The sequence below is a fragment of the Rhizophagus irregularis genome, chromosome 3 (assembly GCF_026210795.1).
Source record: "Rhizophagus irregularis chromosome 3, complete sequence".
Lineage (NCBI taxonomy): Eukaryota > Fungi > Glomeromycota > Glomeromycetes > Glomerales > Glomeraceae > Rhizophagus > Rhizophagus irregularis.
In genome coordinates this window covers 529,828-546,644 of record NC_089431.1, presented here as the reverse complement: position 1 = coordinate 546,644, position 16,817 = coordinate 529,828, and the positions used below count along the sequence as shown (strand labels likewise).

Genomic DNA, 16,817 nt, shown 5'->3' with positions numbered 1-16,817 from the left:
GATATGGTAAAATTGGTATGGTTAATCAATGCCTGAATTTTCAATGATATTTGAAATTTTTTTCGGTCGCAATTGCGTGAGGAAATTAAAATTGCAAATTTTATTCCTTAAAAATTCTTAACCGGATTATATTTTCGGTCAATTTAATTATTATATGTTCTATTATACTTGTTGTATTGGAATATAAAAGATGCTAATGTTTTTTACTGCGGATACGATTGCAGTTTCTGTTTTATGAAAGAAAATATACGATTTTTTTAACCCCACCTTAAAAAAATAATTTTGAATTAATTGAAAACTTAGATAACTAGTTTTTAAAAAGAACAAAAAAAAAATTTATTCGGATAAAAAAACTACTGTAATAATAAATATAAAAATAAATTACTGTTAATGAAAGATAATAGTAAACTTTAAATTATTTGCATGTTTGCAACTAATTTTAAGGTTTCTTAATGTTTAATAAACCAGCTAACTTAAAGATTTTCTATCGTAATTTTTTTTTATCATGATGTAATTCTGCAATCAAAGTTGAGCGTCTAGCTATATATACTATAAATAATATATATAATAAACTTTTTTTTTTGGCTATTTGATCTTACCCATAAAAATTTCCACCAAAACATTATACTAAAGTTTATAAGTACTATCTTTAAATTTATTCTGGCTATTCCCGAGAAAACCTACTGTAACTAATTTAAGACTCAAATTTCTTCTTCTTGATTAATCTCATCGAGATCTATTATTGGAAATAATTAAATAAATTAGACGAATTTGACGAGAAAACTATTAATAAAATAATAAATCACTCCAATAAATCATTTTACCTGATTCGCTAAATTGAACAATCTAAGCATTCTGAAACTATAAATTAAACAATAAAATGACGTTAAAATAAAAATATAATTTATTAAAAAAAGTATTAATGATTATACTTACTTATATTTGCTGATACTGATCTATTATTAAAAAAAATTTGATATCGTTAAAACTTGAATAAGATTTTTTCATAATTAAAATTAAAAATTTACCCGAATTAACTTGAAATGATGATAAATCTGATGAATTTACTGGTTCTGGAAGATTTTTAAAATTTAACAGTCTGCTTGTATAGATTGCTTGAGGATGAGTTTTAATACTTTCAGACTTATTTTCATTTAATTTGTTTTTCAATTTTTTTTCTCCAATTTTATTATCATATTCCCACATTTGAGAATAATAGTCATGTGTTTCCTTCCATTTCTTTAATATTTGGTACAATTCTTTAGCAGATGGTCTATTTTCTGCTTTAGCATCCCAACATTTCATAATTAAATCTACAAGAAATTTTGGAATATCCTCAAAAATTTTTGGTCTAAGTCCTTCACATATTTTAACGGCTAAAATATGATCATGAGGAATATCATTAAAAGGAATTTCTTCAGAAAGGTACTCATTCATAATTATTCCAAATGAATAAATATCAGCTGCTTTTGTATATTGATATCCACGTAAAACTTCTGGTGCCATATAAGGTAATACTCCATAAACGCCTTTTTTTTTGTCTGATTTCTCTTTATTATTTGCTGGTTGACACATTCCTAAATCACTTACATAAAAAGACCCACCTTCCAATATATTGCCAGAATGAAAGTCTTTATGAACTTTTCCAGCATTATGGATATTTAACAGTCCATTTACAATTCTTAATAATCTATAAAGTTTTGTGTTATCATTAGAATTATTTAAATAGAAATTTCTTAAATTTCCATTTTCACAATAATATAAAACCATAATATAATCTTTTGTATTTGGATCTCGAGTTATTCCATAGCAGAACACAATATTCCGAATATAAATCTGAAGATAAGATTTGATCTAATAATTTAAATTTAAAAAATGTCCAATGAAAATTATTTGAAAACTTAAATATCACAATAAATTAATTTTTTTATTTAATTACCTCATTTAAAAAATCAGTACTAATATCTGAAGAATTATCTAAGCTTTTTAGCGCAACTTTTTTATTTGTAAATCGGTACCATTTTTGATTTTCAATATCCCAATAACCAATATAACCTCCAGACCATTCAGCTGAATAAATTTTACCAAAGCCTCCTCTGGTAATATAAGTGACATTTTGAAATTTCTCAAAAGGTATCCATTCAAGACATGTTTTATAATGTACAGCATTAAGTTGTGAATGTTGTATTAATTCATCAATATCTTTATTTCCACTAGTCCAATTTTTAAAATTTTCCCTAAACCTTTTTGCATTACAAGGTTGACACCATTTTTCTCCTGTGCCAGGTTCGTTACATTCTCCACATATACCATATACCTTTTTTCTTGTTTCAATTTCATCCATATAGATTACTCTAACATCAATCTCTTCTGATTTAGTGGCAGAATCAATAGAAGAAACTGTAACATGATTCTTGATAAATTATTATAATATATTGGTTATTTATAATAATATTTAAAATGATAAATTATAAAGTGAAATCGCATTTACCTGATATATGTTCCAATTAACAACTTTCCATAAATTTGCTTCTTCTTTGGATGTTTTATTCAAAATTTCCATACTAGTATTTCTTGGCTTTTTTTGAATATCTTTTTTAACGATTACACACTTAACAATTACGAAATAAATGTGTTGGTTACAGTAATTTTAGTTACTTTATAATAAATGAAAATTATTAAAACAAATTTAGTAAACGTAAAGTTATTTTATAGAGCTAAATGTATACAAAAATATGCACAACATGTATCATGCACATCCTGAGGCTACAATCCATACCAATCAGATTCAACAATTTTGTCAGCCGCACATTTTTAATGTCATTACCTAATTGAAACATCGTGAAACCTAATCATTAAAATATTGTATTACAAGATTCATGTTGATCCAATTTTTTTTTTTATACATTTTACAAATTGAAGTATATATGGTAGCTGGTATTATATAAAATTTATTAGATATATATACATATTTCTTATTAAAAAATTATTAAGTATACCAATATTTATAAGGTTTTATAATTGTTTAAACTAATTTAGAAAAAAATAAATTAATTAATTAAGATATAAATCGCCAGATTTATTCATTGCAATTTCACGAAAAAAAAAATTCACGAATTTTTTTAAAATAAGAGTCTGAAAATTTGAAAAACAAATAAACAATTTATTTAGGTGGCCATAAAATAAATAAAATCGATTTTAAGGAAGAAATTAACTACATATATTTAAATAATTTAATCACGAAAAAATTTGAATGGAAGAAATCAGACCATAATTTAGAAAGTTAGCCTGGCAAAGGAAAATTATTACCAAAGGTATTTAGGTGTATTTTATTAATAATCTACATAGAATATTAATACTCATATTTATTTTATAATTATACTGATTTTAATCATAAAAAAGATTTTTGAAGACGATATCCATGCGTTGGAAAAATATTTGGTGCAGCTGGTTTGTAGTGCCATTTGTTATATCAACACATTATAGTAGTTCGTATTGCAGTATATTACTGTTAAATCTTTGTAATCTTTGTTCGCACAAGGTTTAAATAAACATAGTAAAATTTAGAAATTTATAATGATTATGAGTTATTAATGACAACATTTATTCTTCTTCGGGTGTGATAGTAAATACGCAAAGACATAACATGTAATTCATGACATGCACCAGTCGGTCATAACCGGTGATTAATAATTCATGTTTGTTCTCATAATTATAAAGGATTAGGATTATAAAGTTTTAAGTGTAGCAAGACACGCTATTTTACCAGAATTACCGGTGAAAAATGTACTGTACCTAGGTGTAGTAGTATGGGTGGGATTAGAGTAGTGATTTTAATTGATCCGATCGAACAAATTTGACCCTGTCATATGTAATCGATCATGTGATTAATCAACTAGATCGATCATTGATCGAGGCATACTTTTAGGCATACTTTTAATAAAATTTTTAAAGTGATTAGAATTATAATAGAGAAAGCTCGTTACCAATTTCATTTTTTTTCCCTCATATATATTTTTTATAAATTGAAATTTCTATAAAAATGAATATTAATTTATTATAGAATAACAAAACTGATGAATATGAAAGTACATAGTACATTTAAATGAATTAGGTCAATTTTTAAGTAAAATACATGAAACACATAAGTAAATTAATTATTACCATATCTTATCTTCAACATATTTATTAAGAAATGACTAAGATTTATTTTTTTTTAAAATTTATGGACATTTCATCTTGTTTACAAAGAGGAATAGATATGAAAATAATATGGTAAAATTGGTATGGTTAATCAATGCCTGAATTTTCAATGATATTTGAAATTTCTTTCGGTCGCAATTGCGAATTTTATTCCTTAAAAATTCTTATCCGGATCATATTTCGGTCAATTTAATTATTTTTGTCCTTTAACATTGTTGAGTATATGCTCTATTAAACTTGTATTGGAAAGAAATAAAAGATGCTAACGTTTTTTCTAGAGTGATTACTGCGGATACGATTGCAGTTTCTGTTTCATAAAAGAAAATGTACAATTTTTTTAACCCACCTCAAAAAAATAATTCTGAATTAATTGAAAACTTAGACAACTAGTTTTTAAAAAGAATAAAAAATTTTTCTATTTAAAAATTTATTCGGATAAAAAAAATAATAAATATAATTTTAATGAAAGATAATAGCAAACTTAAAATTATTTGCTTCAGTTGGTTGCAACTAATTTTAAGGTTTCTTAATGTTTAATAAACCAACTAACTTAAAGATTTTCTATCGTAATTTTTTTTTATCATGATGTCATTCTGTAATCAAAGTTGAGCGTCTAGCTATATATGCTATAAATAATATACTATATAATAAACTTTTTTTTTTTGCCTATTTGATCTTACCCATAAAAATTTCCACCAAGACATAATACTAAAGTTTATAAGTACTATCTTTAAATTTATTCTGGCTATTCCCGAAAAAACCTACTGTAACTAATTTAAGACTCAAATTTCTTCTTCTTGATTAATCCCATCGAGATCTATTATTGGAAATAATTAAATAAATTAGACGAATTTTACGAGAAAACTATTAATAAAATAATAAATCACTCCAATAAATCATTTTACCTGATTCGCTAAGTTGAACATCAAAGCATTCTGAAACTATAAAATAAATAATAAAATAATGTTAAAATAAAAAAATATAAATTTATAATAAAAAAAGTATTAATGGTTATACTTACTTAGATTTGTTGATACTGATGGGACATCATCTATTATTAAAAAAAAATTGATGTTAAAACTTGAATAAGATTTTTTCATAATTAAAATTGAAGATTTACCTGAATTAACTTGGAAAGAGGTTAAATCTGATGAATTTACAGGTTCTGGAAGATTTTTAAAACTTAAAAGTCTACTGGTATAGATTGCTTGAGGATGAGTTTTAATACTTTCAGACTTATTTTCATTTGATCTGTTTTTAAATTTTTTTTCTCTAATTTTTTCATATTCTCTCATTTGAGAATGAATTTCATCATCATTAAATTTTGTTTCATTCCATTTTTTTAATATTTGATACAATTCTTTAGCCGTTGGTCTATTTTCTGCTTTGGCATCCCAACATTTCATAATTAATTCTACAAGAAATTTTGGAATATGTTCAGAAATTTTTGGTCTAAGTCCTTTACATATTTTAATAGCTAAAATATGATCATGAGGAATATCATTAAAAGGAATTTCTTCAGAAAGGAACTCATTCATAATTATTCCAAATGAATAAATATCAGCTGCTTTTGTATATTGATATCCACGTAAAACTTCTGGTGCCATAAAAGGTAATACTCCATAGACTCCTTCTTTTTTATCTGATTTCTCTTCATTATTTGCTGGTTGACACATTCCTAAATCACTTATATATATAGTAATATCTTCCAATATATTACCCGAATGAAAGTCTTTATGGACTTTTCCAGCATTATGGATATTTAATAGTCCATATGCAATTCTTGATAATTTATAAAGTTTTATATTATCATATTTATTTAAATAGAAATTTCTTAAATTTCCATTTTTACAATAATTTAAAACCATCATATAATCTTTGGTATTTGGATCTTGAGTTATTCCATAGTAGCCAACAATACCCCGAAAATAAATCTGAAGATAAGATTTGATCTAAAAATTAAAATTTTTTTAAAAAAACAAAATTTAATAAAAATTATAATGTCAATTTAAATATAACATGATAAATTAATTTTTTATTTAGTTACCTCATTTAAAAAATCTGTACTAATTTCAGAAGAATTATCCAAACTTTTTAACGCAACTTTTTTGCTTGTAAATCGGTGCCATTTTTGATTTTCGATATCCCAACGATCAATATTTCCTTCAGGCCAATCAGCTGAATAAATTTTACCAAAGCCTCCTCTGGTAATATAAGTGACATTTTGAAATTTTTCATAAGGTATCCATTCAAGACATTTTGAATGTTCTACAGCATTAAGTTGTGAATGTTGTATTAATTCATCAATATCTTTATTTCCACTAGTCCAATTTTTAAAATTTTCTTCAAATTTTTTTGCATTACAAGATTGACACCATTTTACTCCTGTACCAGGTTCGTTACATTCTCCACATATACCATATACTTCTTTTCTTTTTTCTATATCGTCCATATAAATTACACTATCATCAATCTCTTCTGATTTAGTGGCAGAATTAATAGAAGAAACAGTAACATGAGTCTAATAAATGATTAAAATATATTTGATTTATTATTTATTTAAATTATAAAGTGAAATTGCATTTACCTGATATTTTTTCCAATTAACATCTTTCCATAAATTTCTTGGTTTTTCTTTGGATGTTTTATTCAAAATTTCCATATTAGTATTTCTTGACTTTTTTTTGAATATCTTTTTTAACGATTCTATACTTATCAATTACGAAATAAATGTGTTAATTACAGTAATTTTGGTTATGTGTGTGGTACTGTTATTTACTTTATAATAAATGAAAATTATTAAAACAAATTTAGTGAACGTAAAGTTATTTTATAGAGCTAAATGTATACAAAAATATATGCACAACATGTATTATGCACATCATGAGGCTACAATCAATACCAATCAGATTCAACAATTTTGTCAGCCGCAATTATTGTCATTACCTAATTGAAACATCGTGAAACCTAATCATCAAAATATTGTATTATGTTGATCCTATTTTTTTTAAAAAAAAAATTATACATTTTACAAATTGAAAGTATATATGGTAGCTGGTATTATATAAAAATTTATTAGTAGATGATATATATATATATATTTCATATTAAAAAATTATTAAGTGTACTAATATTTATAATCATAAAAGTAAAGTAACTTTTTGCTGTCGATACACTTTCAATTGTAACATGTAATGGTTTTATAATTATTTAAACTAATTCAGAAAAAAATAAAATAACTAATAATATATAAATCGCCAGATTTATTGCGGATACAATTGTCATCATTGCTATTTCACGAAAAAAAAAAAATTCACGAATTTTTTTTTCTTTAAAAAATAAGAGTCTGAAAATTTGAAAACCAAATAAACAATTTATTTAGGTGGCCATAAAATAAATAAAATCGATTTTAAGAAAGAAATTAACTTTACATATTTTTAAATAATTTAACCACGAAAAAAATTTGAATGCTGGAGGAAATCATGTTGTTACTGAACATAATTTAGAAAGTGATCTTTCCAAAGGAAAATTATTGTTCAAAGGCCTTAAATGTATTTCATTAATAATTTACATAGAATATTGAAATATCATACTCATACTATTTATTTTTATACTTGTACTGATTTTAATCATAAAAAAGATACTTGAAGACGATATTCGTGCGTTGGAAATTTGATGCAGCTGATTTGTTATATCAATACCTCATACTTCGTATTGCAGCATAATATTGTTGAATCTTTGTAATCTTTGTTCGTGCAAAGTTTAAATAAACATAGTAAAATTTAAAAATTTATAATGGGTTGAGAATTATTAATGACATTTATTCTTCTGCGGAATGTGATAGTAGCACCGATTGGTAATCAGGTGTTAGCCCGTTAAATGATGCATGTATTTAAAAAATATTAATATTTAAGAATTAAATCGATAAAATGTGCTTGTTCCAAATTCTTTTTCTTAAAATCAAAATTGTCAAAGTAAGATTATATGATCCTAATTGTTAAATCATGTAATACAAAAACCCTATATTGGGATCTTTAATCCTGACATTTTTCCTTTGGATAACTGAATTTAGTTTTATATTCAAATAATTAATAATTCATCCGTTTGTTCTCATAATTACTATAAAGAATTAGGATTGTAAAGTTTTTAAGTGTAGTTTTACCGACTTACTGGTGACAAATGTACTTTACCTAGGAACAGTATAGATGGAGAATAATTATTTTAATTGATCCAAAACACATTGATCAAACAAATTCGATCATGTAATATGTAATCGATCATGCGATTATTAATCAACTCGAGCGATAATTGATGCATATTTTTATTAAAATTTTAAAATTATTAGAATTATATATATATTTTTTTCCTGCAATATATATTTTTTTATAATTGAAATTTTTATAAAAAATAAATAATAATTTATTTATTATAAAATAACAAAACTTCATAGTATTCATTACTAAGAAATGACTAAGATTTTATTTTTTTAAAAATTTACAGCTTGTTTACAAAGAAGAGTAGATATGAAAATAGTAATACCAAATCTTGATAAAATAATTAAATCAAATTAAAATTCTCCAGTAGTTTATAAAGTTGAAAAATTAGTATATATTTTAGGACTTAACGATAAAATTGGTATGGTTGATCAAGTTAAGATATTTGTATAGGATTTCATAATAATGAAGTAGCGATGGAAAATTTAAGTCCCGTATTAGGGATCTCTGAAGAAGAATATAAAATTATGATAACAAAAGATCTTGTAGAAAACTTAAATATACTACTAGTTCAGAACATTTGCTAATTGGAATTTGATTAAATAATAACTGATAGTATTATTATAGTAATTTATAAAAATATTTAATAATATGATATATTTTTTTATAAATAATAATATTATATAATACCGTATAGTATAAATAATAGAATACATACCATACATATTGTTGTACGTTACAATTATTATATATGAAAATTTCATTAAATAAAATTTATTTGGCAATATAAATTAATTTTCAATGAAACGTATTAAATAAAGCATATTGTTTAATAATATTTGTATAGTGATGTAAAAAATAGTATGGAAAAGACACGATGTTAAGATGTTAAGCTATTATATAAATTCCAATTTTTATGTTATTTTGACTCGACATTTTTCGTATCTTATTTTTCCACTTCGATTTCCCTCTCTTGACATGAATAATTTAACTTTATTTTCTAAAAAAAAAAAAATACGACAAACCGACAATTAACGATTTATTTGATCCGTTCGTTTTCTTAATAATAAAGAATTGAAAATCTTTAAATGTAGCAAGTCTCACTAATTATTAGCGTTATTGATGACAAATAATGTGATGGACCGATCTAAACTCGGTTTTAGGGTAAATACTGTGTAAATAACATTGTATCTTTTTTTCATATGATATGAATCAGCTTATAATTCATTGAATTTTTCAATGATACTTTGTGATGCGGTTAAGACACCCACAACGATCCAACACGTGACAACGTGGTGTCAAACGATCTCATGAAATCATCGACGATACTTTTCGAAGTCGTAACATGTTAAAAAAAATAGTCTTAAATAGATAGTATTCTGATTCATCGCTAAATAATATTTAATACATCTAAGAAATATCTTAGATTAATTTTCGCTGCTAATTCTTGCTATTATTATTTACCACCTGTTGAAATCATTAAAAAAATCCATCCATTGTTTCTTGTTAATTTCGCATAGAGTTCTGCTTTTTCACTCGCTCAGTCGCTCCCTCCGGAAAAAAGTAAATCAATTACAAAAGTTGAACTTTTATAATTTTTCTTAAAAAAAAAAAATAATGCGCCTTTGTCTATTTCATATACAGTAAATTTCTCTTAATAATAAATTTCCGCAAAAATGGCGCAGTACAGTATAATTATTAAAATGTTTTTAAATTTGTTTGTATTCTATATTATAAATGATACAATGACACATTATATGTCATTTGAGTCAATTGCTAATATTCTCAATGTCATGAAAACAATTTAGTATTTTTAATCCAAAAATTGTCATTGACTGATATAAATTATAAAGTAGAAAGATTTTAATTATTCTAATATTAACAATGATATAATTTTGATATCTTTTTAAATTTCTATAAAATGATAGAAAAATCACATCACGTTTTAAGCTCAATATTTTATTACATTAAACTTAAGATAATAATTATGTAATCTATCAAGTAGGTTTATTGTTAAAAGATTTTAATTTTAGCTAGGGTAGAATCAAGAATCAAAGTTGGCATATTCATTAATAAATGTGGTTTATAGTATTATGAAAAAATTTTCTGAGAGAATTATCTTCACGTATATTTGGAAATAATAACGTACATGACATACTGTATTTGTAACTTTGTAAAAAAATTTGCATAAAATTATTATGGAAAAGAAATATTTTATCTACCTATTGTATGAATGAAATTTTAATAGGCACATCTAACAAATTTAGTAATTTTTTTTTTACAAAATAAACAAATTAACTTATTATCTATAAAAATAATCTCTAATATTTAAACTTTAAAATTTTATAGAAATTTTTTCCTAACAATTTCGAAATGTGTGACCAGGCGCAGTCACCATATCACGGAAAATCACTGAATTAAAATCAATTTATTTATAAAAGCTAAGATTATAATTATTATTGTTTTAATCTAGATAAACCTAAAAAGATGGAATAATAGTAACTAAAATTAATAAAGAAGCCAATGGCGCTGTGTATCTTTCTAATTATTTTAATTAAATAACTAAAGATAAAAGATAAAAGGAATTTTTTTTCCAATATATATTAACCTACCATCCGTAAAGCTGGCTGTGGATACAACGCATAAAATTTGGCATATTCCTAAGTTTAAACTAGGAAAAGTCTAGGCAACTAACCATATATTGAATTTCTTGGTTAGTATAATCACCACAATCAAAATTAAACATATTGCACAAACTTTTCAGCATTCTTTTTTCTCTAAGCTAATGATTATTCGTTAATGATCGGCAGTAATTCGGGTCGAATTTATGATGTAGGCCAGAATTCTGGCATTTTGTGATATACAAATATACTCAAAATTTATGATTTTAATTCCGGCCGGCATTATGAATTTTCTGCCGGTTCGGATATTATCTCCGGATAACTGTTTGTTTTCTTTCCATTTTTTAATTTTCATTATTTTCATTGTAAGAATTCTTAATCAAGCAATCCTTTTATTTTTTCCTTTTTAGTAATCCCTTCATTCTGCCTTTCCTTTTAGACATTCTTTATTTTACCATACAATATACGTGCGCCAAATTTCAAAACATATATATATACTCTTCTTTTTTACTTGATACAAAATATTTATATTTCGTTTTTTGAAAATATAAATTTAAACAACAAAAAAAAATAAACTCACACAAGCCATAGAAAATGTCTCAGAATCAAGGTAAACAACAGTAAACTTGCTTTATAAACTAAAATTTTGACATTATATTTCAAATATTGCTATTTCTCTAAATATACGTAAAATTCAACTCGTTCAATTCTTTAAATATTAGATCATTTATATAAGGATTTAAGTAAAATTTCGGAAGTATGTATTATAATAAATATCAATCTTATTTTTTTTTAAAGAGATTACTTTATTTAAAGATATGTTTTTCTTTTGCAGAAAACAAAAAATAATAGTTATGTTCATGTTAGTGAGACGAAGCTAATTCATAGTCGGTAATTGAAATATTTGTTTTCGTTTCTTAAAAATAAATACCTTTTAAACTTAGTATCTTTTTAATTAATCAATCTTAGTAAAAAAAGAAGAAAAAGAAATAGTTATATAAAAATAAGTTACTTAAAAAAAAACCCTCTTTAGTCACGCCAGTCACGCCCCGAAATTTTTTTATACAGTTACTGTAATTATCAAATAAATATAAACTAAATTTCTAAGCTCAAAAATAATTACAATATCTAAATTCAAATAATCTCTTCAATAAAGTTGAGAAAATAAAATTAAATCGTAATATGTCCATTTGTTCTTTTTTAAAAAAAATGATACCATTTATGAATGTATAATAGTAAGCATCGAAATTCGAAATACTTGTAGTGGAATTTTACCACGCGGTTAGTTAATAAAATAAAGAAAGACAAGAAAGCTCCTCTGAAATCTTTAAATCCAATAAATAAATTCAATATAGAAGAATTTGAAAAATTAGTATCGGTAACAAGTAGAATCAAATCTTTTGATGATTTAAATTGTAGATATGATCTAAATAATATTTAGTAAATTTTTAAAGACAAAAATTGTAATAAAATTTGCAAATATTTTTAAAGCAATATCAGACAAGGATCATTGATAAAAAAAAAGTGAAATAATAATAAAAAATATATATATATAAATGTCTTTTGTTCAATCTTGATTAGATAAATAATGCAATTGTATAGTATTCTGTAATAATATTTATTTCTCTTAAACATGAAAATAATTTTGAAGTGAATAAGACATTTTAACTGAAATTTTGGATTGGACGTTTTTTCGTTTGACCGCTTAATTGTAATGTCGTTAATTTAAATAAATGATAATAAAAAATAACAAAAATAATAAAGAAAAAATTATAAAAACTTTTGGTAATTTTTATTCACTAATATTTTGATCTTTCGTCAGACATATAATTATAATACTCATTATATTTGAGTAGGGATATTGTTTTTTTGTGTCATCCGAAATCCGAAGTCAAAAAAAAACATAAGGACATCTATCACGATCAATACCTGAACGCTAATTCTATTTTCTATTTGTTTTCGCTCTTTTCCGTCATCCTTAGTTGTCCTTCTTTTCCTAAAGGAGTTAGTTGAATTTCAAAAATATTTGATTTTATTCTCAGAACGAAGTTTGCCAAATTTTCTTACTAATTCATCAATTATATATTTCCAATGAATAATACTAGATCAAATTTGACAATTACGGACTCGTCTAATAATAAAATTTTCTCATTAACACTTAAAGGATCGTGATCTAATTATTAAAGAAAATGAAACATATGATGTGTAGTATATTAAAGATTTGGTTTAATGGATAAAATAAATAAAAATAATAAATATTGAAACCTACCACTCGTAATAATTGTGCGTAAATTAGCGCAAAAAAAGCCAAAGGTTTTTTTTATGTTAATAAATTAAATTTGATTTATTTATTTTATATACTAATTATATTTTATAATCAAACAGAAGCTGTTCGTGGATCGTCAGTCAAAGTGGCCGGACGTGATGTGCTTGCGACGTGGAAATTACTAGTTGCTCTTGTTGTTACACCAACCCTTTATGGCTTCTATACATTCATTGTAGTACTCATTTCATTTAAATGTAAATGGATATTAAAATGGAAAGTTTTTGCTCCTATATCGACTTTTTGCATTTTAGTTACGGGAAGCTATGTAACGATTAGATTGTATGAAAGCGGAATTGATATTTACAAGTAATATTGGTAATATTCTTATGTACCTAATTAGTACTTTTAAACAAAGGAAATAATACTTATTGATATTATACTTAGATCAATTCATCCACTTTTCCTGTCATTACTTCCATGGGCCAAATCTTCTAAAAAATTACGCACAGTTCGTGAACAACTGTCAACCGATATTACTAATCTTATTAATGAATCGGCACCACAAATTTATCACGATTTGATGCTGAAAGAATAGCCCAGACAGTAGAGCGTACCGCAATACTTACATCTTCTAAGAGTTTATTCCACCAATAGACTGGCTGGATGATAGGGTATTTAATTGGGAGGAACATCAGAATTTGATGATGCAATTTACTTTTCTGAGAAAAATAATAGAAGCGCGTCAGGACGTCAGGTCATAGTAGAACAAGTTCATGGGATAAGTGGATCAAGTTCAAGGCCTAAAAGTAGAGCAGAACAACAGGACCCAGAAATATATATAGATAGGTCAGGTGATGAAAAATTTTTTACTATCTGTACATTTTTTCAGGGCCAGAATTATGATAACTAATATCAGTCAGTTACTATAATAGGAAATAAAATTCTGACTGGCATTATCCAAAATTATCTAAAAAAGGAAATATTTTCATGATTTTTTTAGTTTAAAATACGCAAAACTCCTTATATATATATTTTCTGGTCCTAGGAGAACATAGTCGAGTTGAAGCACTAACATGGTTATCTAGAACTGCACCTTTCTCAGAATTAAATAAAACTACAAAGATCAAAAGTAAGGATTCGGAGAGGATTCCGGATATCATGGAGATAAATAATCTAAAAAACTAAATTTGATTGTTTCGGTAGGGTAAAAAACAAAATAATTATTGTCGTTAATTTTTCTTTAATATTCATTTTAGACAATTTAATTTAATTAAACTTTTATTATATAGTGTTAATAATTAAGTATTAATATTGAGTACCGAATTTAGTACTTATAGTTGTATTTAGAGAGGGTGAAGGACAGTTTAATTATATTGGTTTTAAAGTATGGAGAATTTTTATTTTTACGCATTCTGCATAAAATGTTGGTTCTGCAGAGATTAGGTTAGGTTAGGCTTAGTACTCTAGTTAATAGTATGCTTATTTGGAACTTTTGTAAAAAAAGCTACATTGCAAAAATAAATCTAAGCATAATTGGTGTGTATCAAATTTTTATTTTGTACATTAAATGATTCAGTTAATCAAAATAAATATGTTAATCTGGAAAACTTTTGGTTTGTGAAATCTAATTAATTTTTATGTCCTAAAAAGTTTATATTGATTCCAAGCATGTATATCAATTTAAGTTCTGACAGAAATAATTTTACGCCTATGTTTTTAATTATAACTATGTTAAAAGATTTGATAATTTTTAGTATATTTGTTAAGTTATTATTAAGCTAAATTAAATTAAATTGTGAACTTTTATGATTTTCAATTTAATTTGTTTATTCTCTTTACAAGTCGTTCAACAGATTTTGAAGTTCATCAGAATTGGATTGCTATTAACACATAGCTTACCAATATCAAAATGGTATTATGAAGATATGAGTGAATGAACATTAGATTATCCTCCATTTCTCGTATGGTTCGAATGAATCTTATCACAATTCGCATCATTAGCCGACAAAGAAATACTTAGAGTGGATAATTTAAATTATTTTCAACGTGCGACAGTAATTACAAGTATTGGAAAATTAAGTCAATTTTTTTTTATATCGTGAATTTAATATTTAAGGAAAATAATCTTATTAATTTTAAACACATTTTTCTTTATCTTGTCCCTGCGTATTTCGTAATTCTATTGAGACATTATTGTTTTCAAGAAATCTCAATAAGGTACTAATTTATACAATAAATATTTTATTCTTTTTAACTTTACTGAGATCATCATATTGTTAATCATCGAAAATGTTATTTAGGCACAAAAACGTTTTCGTTAAGACATTTTTTTTTTTCTTGGTGTTTCTGTCATTATAATATTTTTACTTTCATTTGGACCTTTTATTATTATGAGACAATTGGGTCAAGTTCTTTCTCGTTTATTTCTTTTTAAAAGGAGGTTTTGTCATGCGTACTGGGCACCGAATTTTTGGGCTTTGTATTCCGCGGCTGATCGTTTGTAAATACATTATTTATATAATATAATACGTTTACGTAATGAATATTTAATTTGCTAATTCTCATTATATAGTTGCAAAACTTCTCGGATGGACGTTAAATGAATCGGCAATTGGTTCAATTACAAGTGGATTAATTGAGGATGTTAATTCCGCATTATTACCACAAGTTAAAGCAAATCACACATTCATTCTTATTTTGATTCTTCAAATGGTAAGAAAATTTTGTAAGTCTTGAATCTCGGTAAATTTTAAAATCCGATGAACCAATTATTTTTTTTAAAACAGATATCTCTTGTTAAATCGTGGGAAGCATCCAAGTTACAAAAATTTTCTCGTATCATTAATATTAAACGGATATTCTTCTTTTCTATTCGGATGACATGTTCACGAAAAAGCAATCTTATTAGTTATGGGTAAAATTATATTTTTATCATATCTGTTTGGCAATTTAACATATTTAATAATGTATATATTTCAGTTTGATATCAGCAAATATGCACTTTTCCGTTCTTATATAATACTTACAGTATCTGGATTATATTCTTTATTTCCGCTCTTATTCAAATTAACAGGTTAAGCATTTATTTTATTTATACTAATTATTTTGAATAATTCATCTAAATAAAATCATATATACTTTTAAGAATCTACCATCAAAATAGTGATTTGTTCATCTTAACTTTTATGAGAATTTTATCTAATTTAAATTATAATAGGTAATTAATTAATTATATTTCATCTTAAGATCCTTTTTTATTTTTTAGAATACTAATCATATTAAACCGTATATATATATTTCGCCCTTTCTATAATTTAATTTTAGAAACAATATTATGAAATATTCTCGAATTAATGAATCAAAATTATCATATTTACTATTTAGAATTTTTTTTCTTTCACAACAATTGTGTGAAGAAAATTGCGAATTTTATTCTCTTAAAAATTCTTAGCTGGGTCGAATTTCGGTCAATTTCCTATAAAAATTGTGAACATGTATTCTATTAAATTTATT

At 24.6% G+C, this 16,817-nt stretch overlaps 3 protein-coding genes across 3 annotated transcripts; 1 reads left to right on the top strand and 2 right to left on the bottom strand.

Annotated features, from left to right (window-relative positions):
- Positions 1–694: 694 nt before the first annotated feature.
- On the bottom strand, positions 695–2,563 carry OCT59_020156 (uncharacterized protein; the record flags this gene model as incomplete). Its single annotated transcript, XM_066148993.1, has 6 exons — positions 695–736; positions 825–861; positions 937–956; positions 1,039–1,690; positions 2,244–2,413; positions 2,492–2,563. The coding sequence occupies 6 exons, from the start codon at positions 2,561–2,563 to the stop codon at positions 695–697; spliced, it is 993 nt and encodes a 330-aa protein (XP_065989948.1).
- A 2,422-nt stretch (positions 2,564–4,985) lies between these two features.
- OCT59_020155 (uncharacterized protein) lies at positions 4,986–6,865 on the bottom strand (the record flags this gene model as incomplete). The annotated part of the gene is made up of 6 exons (XM_066148992.1): positions 4,986–5,020; positions 5,109–5,144; positions 5,225–5,254; positions 5,324–5,881; positions 6,595–6,724; positions 6,791–6,865. 6 exons carry the CDS (start codon positions 6,863–6,865, stop codon positions 4,986–4,988), a joined length of 864 nt encoding a protein of 287 aa, XP_065989947.1.
- Positions 6,866–15,694: 8,829 nt separating this feature from the next.
- OCT59_020154 (uncharacterized protein) lies at positions 15,695–16,222 on the top strand (the record flags this gene model as incomplete). Its single annotated transcript, XM_025329635.2, has 3 exons — positions 15,695–15,800; positions 15,877–16,016; positions 16,091–16,222. 3 exons carry the CDS (start codon positions 15,695–15,697, stop codon positions 16,220–16,222), a joined length of 378 nt encoding a protein of 125 aa, XP_025189231.2.
- Between the last annotated feature and the right edge of the window lie 595 nt (positions 16,223–16,817).